The sequence below is a fragment of the Physella acuta genome, unplaced genomic scaffold (genome assembly GCF_028476545.2).
Source record: "Physella acuta isolate Inbredline_101_S28 unplaced genomic scaffold, ASM2847654v3 ptg000308l, whole genome shotgun sequence".
NCBI classification, from domain to species: Eukaryota; Metazoa; Mollusca; class Gastropoda; family Physidae; genus Physella; species Physella acuta.
This window is the reverse complement of record NW_026731827.1, coordinates 511,371-529,686: the sequence shown is the minus strand read 5'-3', so window position 1 is coordinate 529,686 and position 18,316 is coordinate 511,371. Positions and strand designations below refer to the sequence as shown.

The 18,316-nt window shown below is 32.5% G+C and overlaps 2 protein-coding genes across 2 annotated transcripts; one reads left to right on the top strand and one right to left on the bottom strand.

The window, feature by feature from the left end:
- The first annotated feature begins 6,543 nt into the window (after positions 1-6,543).
- Positions 6,544-8,596, top strand: LOC131940016 (uncharacterized). The gene is made up of 6 exons (XM_059298554.1): positions 6,544-6,568; positions 7,045-7,168; positions 7,293-7,381; positions 7,493-7,601; positions 7,941-8,168; positions 8,450-8,596. The coding sequence occupies exons 1-6, from the start codon at positions 6,549-6,551 to the stop codon at positions 8,504-8,506; spliced, it is 627 nt and encodes a 208-aa protein (XP_059154537.1). The 5' UTR covers positions 6,544-6,548; the 3' UTR covers positions 8,507-8,596.
- A 3,182-nt stretch (positions 8,597-11,778) lies between these two features.
- LOC131940007 (uncharacterized) lies at positions 11,779-12,922 on the bottom strand. Its single transcript, XM_059298542.1, has 4 exons — positions 12,745-12,922; positions 12,522-12,639; positions 12,128-12,355; positions 11,779-11,934 (listed from the first exon to the last, which is right to left on the bottom strand). Exons 1-4 carry the CDS (start codon positions 12,837-12,839, stop codon positions 11,884-11,886), a joined length of 492 nt encoding a protein of 163 aa, XP_059154525.1. The 5' UTR covers positions 12,840-12,922; the 3' UTR covers positions 11,779-11,883.
- Positions 12,923-18,316: the final 5,394 nt, after the last annotated feature.

Sequence of the window (18,316 nt, the reverse complement as noted above, 5' to 3'; positions counted from 1 at the left end):
CGCTTAGAAATGCGGACTATAGTTCCTGCTGTAATGTAAGCTAAACAAGGAACCGGATCCAACAACCACGCACACCGCACGACGTTAAAACTTGGCAATGATTAAACTTCTATAGAGGAGACTTCAGTTTAGGGTAGTGATACAAAAATAATCAATAGTGATATTAAAACAGCAACAAATGAAAAGAGTTATAGGAAATTATTTTAAGATTACTTAGAAATAAATGTAATCGTATAAATATGTTATTATAAAACATATATAGTTGATTCATCTTTTTGTTCAATAAATACAGCCGTCAATTACATTTATTGTAATGCATTATTTAAATTTTAAAACTTAATTTTTAAAGTCCTTATAAGTGTTTATAAGTCTTTTTATAATTTACATGAAAGAGCTCGATTAATTGAGTAATATATAATATATAATGTTTATATCATTTTATACGTATGGATATATATATATATATATATATATATATATATATATATATATATATATATATATATATATATATATATATATAAAATATACAATTTTATGATAAAATATACAATTGAGGTAATTGCTAATTATGGCTTTACAAACGTAAATTCATGAAAAACAAATATGTGATTTGTGATTAAATTGGTTCTGATAGTAAAGTGCTTCTAATTAAGTTTGTAGGTAGTGTTTTACTGAGTGGCTTCCCCTTTATAATTTTTTACCAGAAGGCAAACCGGATTTCTGGCAATTGTGCTGTGATTTATTTTTCCTGAGACATTGTAAGTTCGCGTCTTGTACTAGAAAGTTATAATCTATTACCAGTCATTCAATGCAGACTGTACCGTATTTAAATATTTCTTCTCCACTTAATGCTACGTAGCATTTTTTTTAAATTTACTGTAAAAATGAACGTCACATTTTAACAATTGGTAGAAAGATTTTTTCTGCTTATGTTACCCTATATCTAAAATAAAACCATTTCGTAAGTTACTTTGCTTTTCAATCCAAACTTAATAAATTTAAGATTATATTGATTTTATAATAAATTTTAAAATAAATTGGTAATTGTATGTTTGAATAACCATATCTGAATTATGAATATCATGCCTATATAAATTACAACTTTAATGTCACTATTTAGACAATGACGCAAAGATACTACAGTTCAAACCAAGTAGCCCCCCTTTCCTGCATTGATGACCAGATTGAAGAGGGTTTAACGTAAATTATATTTTTTGGTTGGAGTTGAATGTTTGTGTAGAAAAACCTAGTTAATTTTTTAAATTATTGTATAAACGGATTTATACGTAGAATATTTTATTTATCAAATTAGATTTAACAATTGTTATTAGTAATAATTACTCTGTTGTTTGTAGGGTATGAGACTGGAATTGATGTTTTCCATGTATAATCTAATACAATCAGTTTTTACATGCCTACATTTATAAAATTCTAATTCAACAGCACTAACAGTCAAGTAGATAAAGCTAGGATAGTCAATAATCTGAACAATATAATACATGCCTATGCACGTCAGGTAACTGATTTATTACTTTAGCTCGACGTATTAAAACTCTAGATTATTACATAATTTAAGGTGACGAATAAAGATACGTAATAGTTTAATAATTAAAGGAATTATGCGTTATTAATAATAGTGATAATAGGAGCATGAGAAAATGTTTAATGTTTAAAAATATTTGACTTATTAGTTTATGCTGTATTAACATTTTTTTAAAAAGTTAATTACTTATTATTGTTTCCATGCGACAGAAACACATAATGTAATAAAATATGTTTAAAAAAAACGTGGAATTTCCAAACTAATAGCTCAATTACGTTTTTCCATATCTTAGTTCTTTTAGTAGTAATTATGTTTATACCTTTTTAATTAATTCAAAGACAAAAATAAATTCGATTCTAAAATTAGAAACAGTAATTGAGCTAAAAAGTTAATCTCCCAAAAGGAGACAATACCAAAATAAAATCGCTCTTTTTCTATGTTAAACGTTTTTTTCTACAGAATGTTGGAATTTTAGACTACGTATTAGGAAGAATTCGTTCCATCGCACAAAGCATCAAGGATAGGGTCGTGTCAGTGGCTAGAACAGCGTGGAACGGAGTGAAGACAGTCGCTAAAACCGTCTGGAATGGATTCAAGTCATTCTTCGGATTCTCTTAATAAAACTTGTCATCATCTTTTTTTACGACTCTCTGTAAATTACAACACTAAAACGAAAATCACAAGTTAATAACATTTTGTTTACACAAAAAGGGTAATATTAATTAAACATATTACTTCTGTGCACAAAAAGTAATATGTTACATAAAAAGTTGATTGTTTACCAAAATATCTTAGTAACAGATTTTTATTTTTCTTGTTTACACGAATAAAAAAAAAAATTAAAGTGAAACACCAATCTGGTCGTGAACACACACAAATGTAATATAAGTGGAATGTCATTGTGTTTGGTTGCACACACAAAATATTTCAAGTGAACTAACATTTTCTCGTTTACACATAACGTGTAATATAAGTTCAATAATTTTTTTGCTTGTTTGCGTTTTTGCGTGTGAGATATAACATTTTTAAATCGAAAGTTTAGAAATGTAATTCAAAATCTAATGGACATATAAATTGATATTAGTAATGTTCTGTAACATGTGATTTTAATAAACACGTTGATTTTCCCGCTTTTTGTTCACTAAGCTGATAATTTCTATACGATCATAAGGGCATATCTGACAACTTGATAAAAATACGTTACTTATTAGTGATTGTGCAAATAATATACACCACAAAATGGGTAGGGTGGTTAATGATTAAGTAAAATTAAGTTCAAAGGGCTAAGTGATGTGTACTACTTTTAAGATGTGCTAAGTTGTTGAAATACTAAACTCTAATGTGGATTAAGAGTGTTTGTGTAAGTGTGTTGGTTACTGTAATTACTGGACAAATAAAGTGATGGTAAAAATGTCCCAAATTTTCCGGTTTCTAAAATGTGCTCATTTGTTATCATTTGAAATATTCTTTTTTACTTTCTCGTATACGACAAATCTCGACGTTTTACACCTCCTTGAGTCGGAAAACCTTGTTGTGTTTTTGTCTGTAATTCTGTGAGTCTATCTGTGTGTGAGTATGTCTGTGAACACGATAAAATGATTACCGTTTAAGTTATGCTGACAAAATTTCATAAGTATTAAATTTTCAGCTCTGTCTCACTTTTTGAGCGACTTTCTGTAACCGGAATTAGTACGTACTCTACTTCCGTTTTCGCAAACTTCAATAACTTGAATACCATTTAAGTTAAGTGAACAAAATTTCACGTATAAGTATTACATTGCATGCGCATGTTCTTCTCAAATTTTTAACTATTTCTTGAAACCAGAAGTGACACGTTACTCTTTTCTGTGTGAACACTTTAACTTGAGTATTGCTTCGGTTAGGAAGAAGAACATTCATATAGTAGTATACGATCTTATAACTAAATTACTTTCAATTTTTGAGAGAGTTTTATTAACCATAAGTGGTACTTTACTCTATTTCTGGTTTCCAAAACACCAATAACTTAAGTAACGTTTCAGTTTAGCAGACGAAAATGTACACATAGATGTAAGATTTTATTCTCTTAATTCCTATAAGTATGAGTGAGATTTCAAGTGAACGAAAGTATTACTATGGTATTTTTTTCTGAAAAAAAAATGTCACTTCTACCTGACTTCAAAACTTTACACTGTGACATAACATTGGCTGAATTCGATATTTAATTTACTTTCTTTAAAAAGGTTAATCAGTTTTCTTTATAAAGCATTAATTTTCCGCTTTCTTACACAAATATTGCTATGCTCGTTTGGTGCGCTATTCCGCTCTGTTTAAAAATTATGAAATACGAGAAAGTTTAAGAGGGATCGCTCCGCTATATTATACTCTTCGAATTTTATCCGAAATAATACAGTAGCGTGGTCGAGTTATAGTGCACACAACTGTTTACCAGCAAGCCTGAATTTTCCGTACAAATCATATTTACGTCCGGACGTCGAAGCCAAGAGCATACACAATCTCTACTTAACTTGTTGTCAGAGAAACCGCTAAAGCCATACATGAAAGGGCTCATCATTTGCGCTGAGTTGTGAAAGTTGTTCATTATTTACGCTTAGTTGTGTAAGTTGTTCATTATTTACGCTGAGTTGTGTAAGTTATTCATTATTTATGCTGCGCTGTGTCAGATTTCATTATTTAGGCTGAGCTGTCTAAAATGTTCAGTGTGTACGCTGAGCGGTTGAATTAAAATAACAATGACAGAAACATTTTCTTGGTCTTTTGTAAATGGTAACTAATACACACTGTATTTTTTTATGGACATCATCAAATAAAAGCCATATCAATATTCCGATTCTCTTATTGTTAATTTCACAGTTCTTGAGCTTATAACATTATTTTTTTTAAACTTTATTAATCACCCGTCATACGATTTTCTGATAGGTTATGTTAAACAGGATGCTGGCCTTAGAGTGTTGCAATTTATTTGTCAAAGACTTTCATGTATGATGTTTTTTAGTATAGGAATAATGTCACGATACTTTTTAAGAGCAGATAATTAGAGAAAAATGTAATAAGACGAAAACTCAAATCTTAATTTAACTTGCAATGATTTCAAAAATAAGGCAATACTGTGCATTATTTTGAAATAAAGAATTCAGCGTAAAAACAATAAAGGTAGGGCAAATAAATATGTAATAAAGTTTAAAACACGCTCAACATAATTAAATTATATTAAAATATTAACTGTGAATACAGTGTTCATTCTGTCACTTTTTTATATGAATATATATATACGAGAAAAATGGCCCGTTGAGGAAGGATACACCGGGCGCTAGGTTGATAGTGCTGTCTCTTTTCTCTAAACTAAAACCAACCCACCCCCACCCCCCAAAACCCCCCACCCCCCCACCCCCAAAAAAACATGTCTACCGTCCCATTCAACGAAATATAATTATATACTTTTTCCAGTGTCCGCCCCCCTTCCCGAAAATTCTACCCCCGCCCCCGAAAATTTCAATTACCCCCACCCCTCTCCCGGGAGGAAAAAGTCTGAAAGAAACACTGGTGTCACGCTTAGCCACCACCCGAAGAATTGCATTAAAGAAATTGCAAGAAAACCACTTTTTAGATTAGACACATTAATTAGGCGGTAATTTTATTATAGAGTATCGATGAAGAAATTTCTTTTGAGTTGGGGAGGGGGGGGGGGGGGCTCAGACGTTCTTACGCGTGGGGTGGGGCTTCGTCCCTACCCGAAGAATTGTATGCAAGAAACTCTTCACGCAAACCATTTAGATTAGACAACATTTCCTTTTTATTCAATGTTTACGCGATAATCAATGACGTCATTATATTACTGTGTGCACTCTCTGGTTTGAGATTATGTTCTACTCTATGCTAAATGTGACCGCGTCATACTTCGTCTTTCGTTTCACTGTGAGAGTTTTTAATTTCCTTGTGTTTTCTCTAGAGCGTTCTTGTCAGACAGATAGATAGATAGATAGATAGATAGATAGATAGATAGATAGATAGATAGATAGATAGATAGATAGATAGATAGATAGATAGATAGATAGATAGATAGATAGATAGATAGATAGATAGATAGATAGATAGATAGATAGATAGATAGATAGATACATAGAGAGACAGCGAAACTATTATATAGAATATATATATATATATATATATATATATATATATATATATATATATATATATATATATATATATATATATATATATATATATATATCTGTGTGTGTGTGTTTGCAAGTGTATTTGTTAAGGCTAATGGTCAACCAAACTTTCAAGCCTAATATAAATGTATACTTCTGTATAACCACACTGTTTCCGATCATACAACTGACACAGTAATTTGTATGTGTACCTAGCTTGTCACGGTACCGCTCCTTGTTAAGAAAGCCTCCTTGAACCACGCCATTATTCTACTCCTTACTTTCATTTTATAACATTCTTTTTCCCAGACCTAATATTTAAATCATATATCCAATATCGAATTTTTTTCTTTCTGCGTTCTTAATTTTGAGTGTTGGAAGAGATTCCCTTCGCGACAGCTTTAAATTTGGAGTTGTCACGAATGGGGGAGTTGCTGTCCACAGCTATCGAGCCTCATCAGCCCGAGGGTTCAAACTCGAGACTTTTTGGTTTAGCAACCATGTTACAATATTAAACGCAATACAGAAAAACCCGCTAAGAAGTTAATCTGCACTAAAAAAAATCTTAAAATAATCAAGTTTGTTCATATCCTCGATTCATTTTAAGCTTTTCAAATTAAAAAATTCCTGGTAGCCCTATACAAATGTTTCAATGTAGTTTACGGATATCGATTATTGTAAAGAATTATAAATATGTCAATGAAATAAAACTAAATAGGCCTACTTTTCACGTCTTTGAAAATTTTCAAGAAAATGACTTGGCAGAAACATACATTCCTCAGACGTACTAGCATATAAAGACTATTGGTGCTGACATAAGTACGTTGCTACAACAAGTAATTCGCATGTCCTGGATCTTTTTAAAGTAAACTTTTCACACCAAACAACCAAACATTTGTTTTTCTAATGGGTGAAGGGAGAAGCATACATTATCTGTTATAACCTAACTTATAGCACCTGTACATTTGCGTGTGCGTTTGCATACATCTGTGCGTGTGTGTACATCTATTAGGCTGTTGACGTGTACGTTTACGTGTGCGTGTGCGTGTGCGTGTACGTGTGCGTGTACGTGTGCGTGTACGTGTGCGTGTACGTGTGCGTGTACGTGTGCGTGTACGTGTGCGTGTACGTGTGCGTGTGCGTGTACGTGTGCGTGTACGTGTGTGTGTACGTGTGCGTGTACGTGTGCGTGTACGTGTGCGTGTATGTGTGCGTGTCCGGTTGCGTGTACGTGTGCGTGTACGTGTGCGTGTACGTGTGCGTGTACGTGTCCGTGTACGTGTACGTAGAACTCTACGCCAAATCGCTCTGCAGTTTGCAGCCAGACATTTTCAATTCCAGACGAGGACAAAACGTTAGCCTACTTTTTGTCAACGTCGTATCCTGGTTCGTCCTGACAAGTTTTGTGACATATCGAGTTTGTGCGGATCATTTATCAACTTATATTTTACTTATTGTCTTAGTCGTAAGTATACACTTTAAACATTTCTTTGCAAAATATGATAAAAGTTTGTTTTATTATTGATTACTAAAAGTCATATTCTGAACCTTAATAAGGAAATTCTTTTAAATCTTAACATAATTCACAGATGGCTCAAGAATATTTAACTGAAGAAGTATTTGATAGCTTTTTTGAAAGCAAGGAAGATGGGGTAATAGAACAGCTTACTGGAGGAAGGTAAACATGCTATTTATATGTTACGAAGTCCTATATGGCAGAAAAAGTAGAGAGTAGTGCTTAGAATGTTTTTAAAAATGAAAATAATTTTTCGATTTACAACTTTTCAAGTGCGGACTGTTCAAGAGAGGCTCAACCTATTGCCGCCACTTTGATTGACATTTCAAAACAGTTTGAGGGTACACTGCAGAGAGCTCAGACCAGAGAAATCGCAGAAGAGGTAACATTACACAAAATTCCAACTTCAAAATCCATGAATTGGATAAATATGCGAATAGCAAGCCAATATTGTAGCATAAACGCTAAATATTTAAAAGAAATAATTAGTAGAGATAACCATATAATTTAATCGGTCTTCATTGAAAATTTTGGTATAACTGAAAAGAGCAAGAAAACCTTGACATAAATAAAAAATACCCGGCTATAGCAATGCTATGTGCTATATACATTATTGCTTAGAAATATATAGAGGCTACATAAAGATATTCTAAAAGTTCATAAATCTTTGAAGAAGCAGTCAGTTTTAGCTTTCATGAAATGAATGCCGTTTTTAAATCAGGTGTCCCGACAGTCGGTGAGTCCCTCTGACATGAGAGACATCATCCACTCGGTGGTGAAGGGCTCCAAGTTCGTGAAAGAAGCCATTCTCGTCGTCTTCCATTTCTCCTATGACACGTTGAAGTGTAAGTCAGGGTCAAGGTGGGAGAGGGTCCGCAACTTTTTCTCAGCCTGTAAGAACACCGTCTCCAATGTCATCACTAAAGTCGTCAACTTCGCTAAAGGATGGGTAAATATCTCAAATTAACCATCATTTTACATAGTAGAATGAGATTTAAAAAAAAAACATAAATAAAATGAAAATGTTTAAAAATGCTGTGATTTCAATTTTTAATTAGAGGGCTAAGATTTCAAATAATTTTTGCTTAGCTTATTCTATGCAGTTTACTAATTATTATAAACGCTTTTAATAGAAGCAGTCTTATCTTTTACTTTCATAAAGAAATAATGAAATTATTTTTCAGCACTCGTATGTCATAACCATGAATTATAATAATTTTCTATCCACAGATGCCTGCTCTAAAATTTGTCATAAAACTGGCTTTGTTTATTGCTAGTTTTTTTTAGATAACTTCATGTGTCCAGATTTACAATTTTCAAACTGTAGGTAGTGGTTCAATCAATAACATTTTGGTTTAAGCTGATTATTTCTTTAAAAGTACGCGGTTTTATATTTAAAATTTTAATTTATTGTACATACATATATATATATATATATATATATATATATATATATATATATATATATATATATATATATATATATGTATATATATATATATATATATGTGTGTGTGTGTGTATGATCGATTTGTTGTTTGTATTGATATATTGCATTGATTTAAAACACTTTGAATCTATTAGTATATTGCACTTTATCTTGAAAAATCAGATTTATTCAATCTTTAACTTCCGTACAATTGTTTATTTTAATATTTTCAAAAACTTTCTTACATTTAATACTACATTTTGCAAGGATTTTGAAAAAAAAAATCAAGACATTAACTTAAGAACATTCCTCTGAGATATATGTTTTGTTATTATTCTTCAGTGCAACAGTTTTTTAACTTGTTAAGAAAACGCAATGTAATAAAATACACATTTTATAAAATTACAAAATAAGTACATCATAATAATTCTATCAACTTTTTAGGACATTTTTATTATGTGATTTCTTTTGTTCTAATTAATTACGTTTTAGGCTGTTTTCTTGTTTAATTTTAAAACTTTTTTCTAATATATAATGCAAATCATGCCATTATTAAAAAAAAGTAAAATTTTCTATTTGAAATGATTTTAAAATATTGCATTTGTAAACAAATCTATTCTGAATCGATCGGCCTACCCTTCTTATAAAACAGACCAAACAGCGATAGCATACGCTGATGTATCCTGTTGGCATACGTGTAAATCTGTGTACGGTTAGATTTATAAATAAAACTGGTTGGTTCACATAGAGAAGTAGCGATCAATAAAAATAAGAAGTCAGCACAGCACACCAACAGTCGCTATAGCTCAGTATAATTTCCAAGAGCCGGTACAAATTTACCTAATTAAAGAATTTATTACGTTACCAAATATTTAAGATAGAGACTACACTTTGTTGTTGTGAAGGAAACTTTACAATAATAATGAACATTACAGTTTTAAATGCAGAAGTATTTTTTATGAAGTTGGAATAACATTGACAAGTAGGCCCTATTTGTAATGTAAAAAGAATTTTAAATAATTCAATAAAGTTATAGTTTTAAATAGGGCATTTTAAAATTTACTCTTCTGTCTGTTTGGCCTCGGAATACGAAGTGTTGTCAGTTCAATGCTAGACTTTTTTGTACCTGTCTTAAGTCTTAAATTTAATTTGTTTCACCAACTAACGGTTTTAAAAAACTTATGTTTTGAAATAAAGTGTGATACATTCTTATTTTTTCTTTTGATTTTTTTGTCCATTTATACACTATTTTAGCTTGGTTGAATTATCTGTTTCTTTTAAATACTCTTCACATTCAAGACTGAGTGATCTAGCCTGGGTAAGCACAGATAGGGCCTACTTAGTCACAACAATACAATTGGTTGTGTTATAGAAATATAAGTAGGCCTATATAATTACATATATTGTATACATATATATATATATATATATATATATATATATATATATATATATATATATATATATATATATATATACACTGGGCCTACACCTCCGCCAGCATCTTCCGTAAGCTCACATATGCTAATTTGCAGGGTCAATACACTCTATAAAACCAGTTAATTCTTTGCATCATCCTTAATATTAATTAATTTCAATTTGGACAACTGCTCTGATGTACCAGCAATTTGTAAAACGAGCAATGTTATCAAACGAATTAAACTCGTTTCTCGAGGTACCACTGTATATGTTATCCAATAGCCGAACCGTCCAGACACTGCACTGGCCACTGTAAAAAAAAGCTATCTGTAAAGGACCGTGACTTATGTGTTTATTTACCAGCATATGTTTGTATTTGTTTAGTGTTCTAAATATGCAAATTTAGTATGGCTGTTAATACTATCTTAACGTCTCGTATATTATGGTTTCGTGTTTATCGTTTTTTACTTTCTCGTATATACGAAGTATAGAGAAAGTCTTGTAATCGTGCAAAAAAAAAAATCGTTTTACAACTCACTGATACGGAAAAACATAATTTTGCAATCTTGTCCGTATGTCTGTGTGTCTGTCTGTGTGTCTGTCTGTGTGTAAACACGATAACTTGAGTATCGTTACAGCTAGGTTGATGAAATTTCATATATAATTATTTTATCAAAATCGTAGATCCGTATAAACTTTTGAGCGATTTCCGATAAACGGAAGTGGTACTTTTTCTACTTTGAATTTTTCAAAAGCCTATAACTTAAGTACTAAATCAGATAGATAAATGAAATTTCACATGTAAGTAAATGATCTAATTCTCTACCTTCTTTCAAATTTTGAGTAATTTCCGTTGATCGGAAGTACTAATTTACGCTATTTCCGATTTCTCAAAAATCACATGTAAATTTATAAAGTACTAATAATATTGCGCACTATTATGCACATTTTTTGTTTTGGCGTTAGCTTGGTGCGCAATTCTTTTTTTTATGAGACTCTATTCTATTTTTAAAAGTTTAAGTAATTAAAACGCATGTCTATAGTCCAAGTTATATAAAAATATTGGAGAAAGCTTAGGGGAGATCACTCCCTGTTTATTTTACTCTATGCTGATTATAATATTTCTAAAGTCTGCATTACTTGTGAAAGAGTACTTTTATCATTATGATGTTAATGATTGCGTAAAGACTCAACTTAGAGGGTAAGGCAGGATTATGTGTATGTCGTTGGAAAAAATAAAATGTTAAAAAGTTAAATTAAAAGTCCAAAGAGAATTGTATCTAGCAGGTTGCTATCTGGTGTCTGTTTGTGTAACAACTCCTAGTGTAGACAATCATTTTCCGGTGAGTTGTTGTTCTTCTGGTCAATTCTTTTTAGATGGACGATAAATAATTTTCAGTAATTTACAGCGCCAAAAGATTGGTCTGTAGACAGTTCGATGAAGTACGACGCTAATAACTTTAAATACACTTCTTTTAAGTTACCACAAGGTATCAACTTCAATCAATTGAGTTTGCTGCTTTTCAACTCTCTCTCTCTCTCTCTCTCTCTCTCTCTATATATATATATATATATATATATATATATATATATATATATATATATATATATATATATATATATATATATATATATATATATATATTATTTAATGGCTCATCAATTAAAACAAAAAACAAATATTGCAGTTTGACTTTTTTTAATGTAGTTATAGTTTTAAAATCTAATAAAACATTTGGCAATATTTGTAAATAAAACAACTATGGCTAACTCAGCGACACTTCTGAAAAAGCTATACAGTTGTCGTCTTTCTACTCTACAGCAATATGCAACAGCCTTGTCCTTGGTTTTGCTTAAAAACTGTTACCTATTGGCACAAAATTGTAATAAAATGCATTATTAGAAATAGTTAAGTATACCATTTAGTTAAAAATAAAAAACATAAACACAGTCAATTTGAATATTTAACTATAGTCTTTAAAAGTTTAATGTTAATCAATTGTAATGTATTCTAAATAATAACAAACTATCTTTCGTGTGTTGCGCATCAATGAACTTACCCATCCACCGGCCTGAGTAACCTTTGGGTCAACCTCTTCAACAACTGTCTTTTGTGACCATCCCAGCACCTCCCCCATATTGGCCACACCTTTAGTGTACATTCTCATTATAAAATCATACATGAAGAAGAAAACCACGACGATGCAGTTAACTAGATTTTCTGGAGATGCTGCTAGAACTTGTTCGACGATCGATTTGAAATCCTGCTCCCTAATGTCAAGGCTATGCTGAGTATGTATGTAATTATATATATATATATATATATATATATATATATATATATATATATATATATATATATATATATATATATATATATATATGTAAACTGTTCGGTTAAGACTAAATGTTTACCTATACAAAATATTTCTACCTTAAAAAACTTTAACTTACTGCCATAGCCTCATCTTTAGTCATTTGCCTCTGCTTTGATTTCAGAAAGTGAGAAGTTTCTCTCTGAAGGTCTTTGTAAGCACATTTGAATTCCTCATTTTCAGGTTCTTTGAAATCGCTTTGTTTGAATATAATATTAGACAATTTAAACATATTTTTTAAAAACGTATTTAATTTATCGGGTTACTGTAGTTTTCGCCAAGAAATAAAATAATGTATTTACCTCAGTAAAGTTATCTGACTGACCATTTCTGGATGGTCAGCTTGCAATCTTTGTTTCACAAACAACAAAAACAGTTGTCCGCCATTGTACGTCATGTTATAGACACTCCTCTAGTTGATCAAACGATCGGGTGATAGCCACCAATTAACACGCTGCCTACTTGATCGAACCTCCGAACCGGTTTTATAAAAATTATTGGAACAACTACTGCCTAACGTGTCCCTTACAAATACACCGCACGGCTAGACCGCAGTTATTTTAGGCACAGCTAACTCAAATATGGAGCAGTAGAACCTTAACAGGATCTAAACCCAGAATTTGTGTCGTATTATAATAGTAAGCATATATATATATATATATATATATATATATACTTATATATATATATATATATATATATATATATATATATATATATATATATATATACAAATGTAGGATATGCATACTTTTGTATTATAGTATTTATTATAAACATCTAAATATATTTTATATTTTATATTTATTTTGTATATACCAATAATATATGTTAATATCACATTGAAAAATCATTTTAGTTAAACATAGGTGATTAATCGTTTCCTGTTAATTCTTGGCTAAATGCCAAGGATATTATTCAATATACTCTATGTCTGTACACCTTCTATTCAGTGCCTATCCTGTAATGTTAAATATTGTTGACGTATTTTCTCTACAGTATCCTGGGAGTTGTTGTTTAAATGTACCCCGATCAGTGACTTGTGTGACCTGGATTGGATTAAAGACGTGACATAGGCTATTATATTTGACTTGCCAGAACTCAAGGACTGTTTCTGCTTCCTTCCCAAGAAAATTCCTGACACGCGACCGAGAGATAAGAATGCTTGAAAATTTAGCGCAGTTTAGCCTTTATGTTCGGCTTTATCAACCGGCAATAATTTCTTGAAAATTCTTACAAAGGAGGCAGTATGTTGTTTCCTGAGGAAATATAGTGAATATACTGCAAGAATTTAAATTGTGCTGAGTTCAAGAATTAGGATGTCAGAATAGACTGAAACATTTTCGTTCTTCTGGGAACATTTTTTTTTGTTCTATCAGAATATTTTCTTAAATAAACCGGGAGTGATCTCCCCTAAACTTTCTCGAATATTTTCATATAAAATAACAGGGGATGGGAACTCGGGCTATAGACATGATTTTTAATCCATTTTAAATACTTAAAGTATTAAAAATAGAATAAAATCTCGTAGACAAATTAATTGCACACCAAGTGAACGCGAAATAAAAAAGCGCATAATAGTGCGCAATATTATTAGTACTTTTAAAATGTACATTAGTTTTTTGAGAAATCGGAAGTAGCGTAAATTACTACTTCCGGTCAACGGAAATTACTCAAAATTTAACAGAAGGTAGAGAATTAGATCTTTTACTTACATGTGAAATTTCATTTATCTATCTGAAATAGTACTCAAGTTATAGGCTTTTGAAAAATTCAAAGTAGAAAAAGTACCACTTCCGGTTATCGGAAATCGCTCAAAAGTTGATACGGATCTACGATTTTGATAAAATACTTATATATGAAATTTCATCAACCTAGCTGTAACGATACTCAAGTTATCGTGTTTACACACGGACACACAGACAGACACACACACACACACAGACATACGGACAAGATTGCAAAATTATGTTTTTCCGTATCAGTGAGGTGTAAAACGTCGAGATTTGTAAAAATCTCGATTTTTTTTTTGCACGATTACAATACTTTCTCTATACTACGTATATACGAGAAAGTAAAAATGGTTTTAAATATCTTTACACGCTACTTTAATATGTTATTAAAATATAAAATACACAATATTTCATTAAAATAGTAGACGCAAGTAGTATATTAGGTCACTTTTGGACCAATTTTTTGGCGGAGCAGGGGATGGGGAGGAACAATGACATATAGTAAAATACTCGGGAGCAGGATGGTGAGGCGGGACAATGACATATAGTAAAATACTCCCAGCCTGGCGCATCGGGAGGGTAAGGGTGGGTGAGCAGGATGCGCAGGCGGGACAACGAGATATAGTAAAATACTACGCCAACTGGGGTTGGCGGAGCAGGAGCGTGGGTCACCTTTTGGTGACCTTGTGACGTAATCATTGACCTTGTGACGTAATCATTGACCTTGTGACGTAATTAGTGACCTTGTGACGTCATCACTGACCTAGTTACGTAATTTTAATGCGTTTTTTAATTAGATTGAATTTATTTTTAAAATTTTAATTAATTTTTTATTGACTAGTTACGTAATTTGATTTTAATTTTTTAAATTTTTAAATTTTTAATTTTATTTTATAATTAGTTTAATTTTTATTAACTAGTTACGTAATTTGATTATTTGTTTGATTTAAATTGTTTAATTTGATTGTTTACTTGTTGTTTATTTGTTTGAAATTCATTTTATGCAGTTTGATTTTAACTTTATATTATCCAACACAACGCTAACGTATACTTTGTGTCATGACTTCCATTTAACCAGCCGTGTAACACCTGTTACGGATCGATTCACCAGCTATCCTTTGTTTTTGACACGCGTAGTGTTTTACTATATCTCGTTGTCCCGCCTGCGCATCCTGCTCACCCACCCTTACCCTCCCGATGCGCCAGGCTGGGAGTATTTTACTATATGTCATTGTCCCGCCTCACCATCCTGCTCCCGAGTATTTTACTATATGTCATTGTTCCTCCCCATCCCCTGCTCCGCCAAAAAATCGGTCCAAAAGTGACCTAATATACTACTGACGCAGCCTACGTTTCTAATGACGCAGCATTTTTAAACAAAAAGAAATGTTTGACATTTGAATATAAATCAGACTTTTTATACACATTTCTTATAAAACTTACACATATGAAAAGTAGCAGAAAGATTGGTAAACTAGTAGCCTACTTTGTGTTCACCTGATGTTAGACAGAAATTTTTATGTAAGATTTTAAATAACTCACTTCACCGCATTTTTATTTTAAATATTGCTGAAGTAACTCTTGAAAAGTACTACTTTATTTACTACAATCAAACAATTGATTAAATGGATGAGAGTTGTCTGCAGGATTTAAGGGTTGAGCGTGAGGTACATGAAGCACCTGTGGATAGGGGTGGGGGGGGGGGGACATAAGTTATAGAATATATTGAATAGATTTAGTGTTTGAGTTTTAATATTGTTCTATCTAGTCCGGGAGACTATTGAATGTGCACTTGGTGAGTGGCGGGAGCATGTACATCCCACCCACGACCTTGAGGCATGCCTGAAAGTAACACTGTTGTATACTGACAGTCAACAACAGAATCATACTGTCCACGGCTGCTATCTGCAACTTTTCCCACAGTAAGACTAATGCAGTCCGCGTCTTGTTTCAAGATCTTGGTGTGGTTTTAATGCCACACCAACGTGATGTGGGTTTACTGTCACATTCAAGTGATGAGGTTTTACTGTCAGATTCACGTTATGTGGTTTTGCTGTCACATTCACGTGATGTGTTTTTACTGTCACAATCAAGTGGTGTGGTTTTATTGTCACAATCACGTGATGTGTTTTTACTGTCATATTCACGTGATGTGGTTTTACTGTCACACTCACTTGTGATGTGGTTTTATTGTCACAGTCACGTGATGTTGTTTTACTTTCACACTCACTTGTGATTTGGTTTTAATGTCACATTCACGTGATGTGGTTTTACTGTCACATTCACTTGTAATGTGGTTTTACAGTCACATCAACGTGATGTGGTTTTACTGTCACATTCACGTGATGTGGTTTTACTGTCATATTCACGTGATGTGGTTTTACTGTCACATTCACGTGATGCGATTTTACTGTTACAGTCACGTGATGTTGTTTTACTGTCACATTCACGAGATGAGGTTTTACTGTCACATTCACGAGATGAGGTTTTACTGTCACACTTACTTGTAATGTGGTTTTACTGTAAAAGTCACGTGATGTGGTTTTACTATCACACTCATGTGATGTGGATTTACTGTCAAAGTCACGTGATGTGGTTTTACTGTCACATTCACGTGATGTGTTTTTTCTGTCACATTTACGTTATGTGATTTTACTGTCACACTCACGTTATGTGATTTTACTGTCACACTCACGTTATGTGCTTTTACTGTCACACTTACTTGTGATGTGGTTTTAATGTCACATTCACGTGATATGGTTTAACTGTCACAGTCACGTGATGTGGTTTTACTGTCACACTCACTTGTGATGTGGTTTTACTGTCACATTAAGGTGGTGTGGTTTTACTGTCACATTCACGTGATGTGGTTTTACTGTCAAAATCACGTGATGTGAATTTACTGTCACAGTCACGCGATGTGGTTTTCCTGTCACATTTACATGATGTGGTTTCACTGTCACACTCACGTTATGTGATTTTACTGTCACAGTCACGTGATGTGGTTTTACTGTCATATTCACGTGATATGGTTTTACTGTCAAAATCACGTGATGTGAATTTACTGTCACAGTCACGCGATGTGGTTTTCCTGTCACATTTACATGATGTGGTTTCACTGTCACACTCACGTTATGTGATTTTACTGTCACAGTCACGTGATGTGGTTTTACTGTCATATTCACGTGATATGGTTTAACTGTCACAGTCACGTGATGTGAATTTACTGTCACACTCACTTGTGATGTGGTTTTACTGTCACATTAAGGTGGTGTGGTTTTACTGTCAAAATCGCGTAGTGTGGTTTACTGTCACAATCACGTGATACGGTTTTACGGTCACAGTCACGTGATTTTGTTTTACTGTCACACTCACTTTTGATGTGGTTTTATTGTCAAAGTCACGTGATGTTGTTTTACTGTCACACTCACTCGTGATGTGGTTTTACTGTCACACTCACTCGTGATGTGGTTTTACTGTCACACTCACTTCTGATGTGGTTTTACTGTCACATTAAGGTGGTGTGGTTTACTGTCACACTCACTCGTGATGTGGTTTTACTGTCACATTCACGTGATATGGTTTTACTGTCACATTCACGTGATATGGTTTTACTGTCACATTCACGTGATGTGGTTTTACTGTAAAAGTCACGTGATGTGGTTTTACTATCGAACTCACGTGATGTGGTTTTACTGTCAAAGTCACGTGATGTGGTTTTGCTGTCACATTCACATGATGTGGTTTTCCTGTCACATTTACATGATGTGGTTTCACTGTCACACTCACGTTATGTGATTTTACTGTCACACTTACTTGTGATGTGGTTTTACTGTCACATTCATGTGATATGGTTTAACTGTCACAGTCACGTGATGTTGTTTTACTGTCACATTCACGTGATGTGGTTTTACTGTCACATTCACGTGATGTGGTTTTACTGTCACATTCACGTGATGTGGTTTTACTGTCACATTCACGTGATGTGATTTTACTGTTACAGTCACGTGATGTTGTTTTACTGTCACATTCACGAGATGAGGTTTTACTGTCACACTTACTTGTAATGTGGTTTTACTGTAAAAGTCACGTGATGTGGTTTTACTATCACACTCATGTGATGTGGATTTACTGTCAAAGT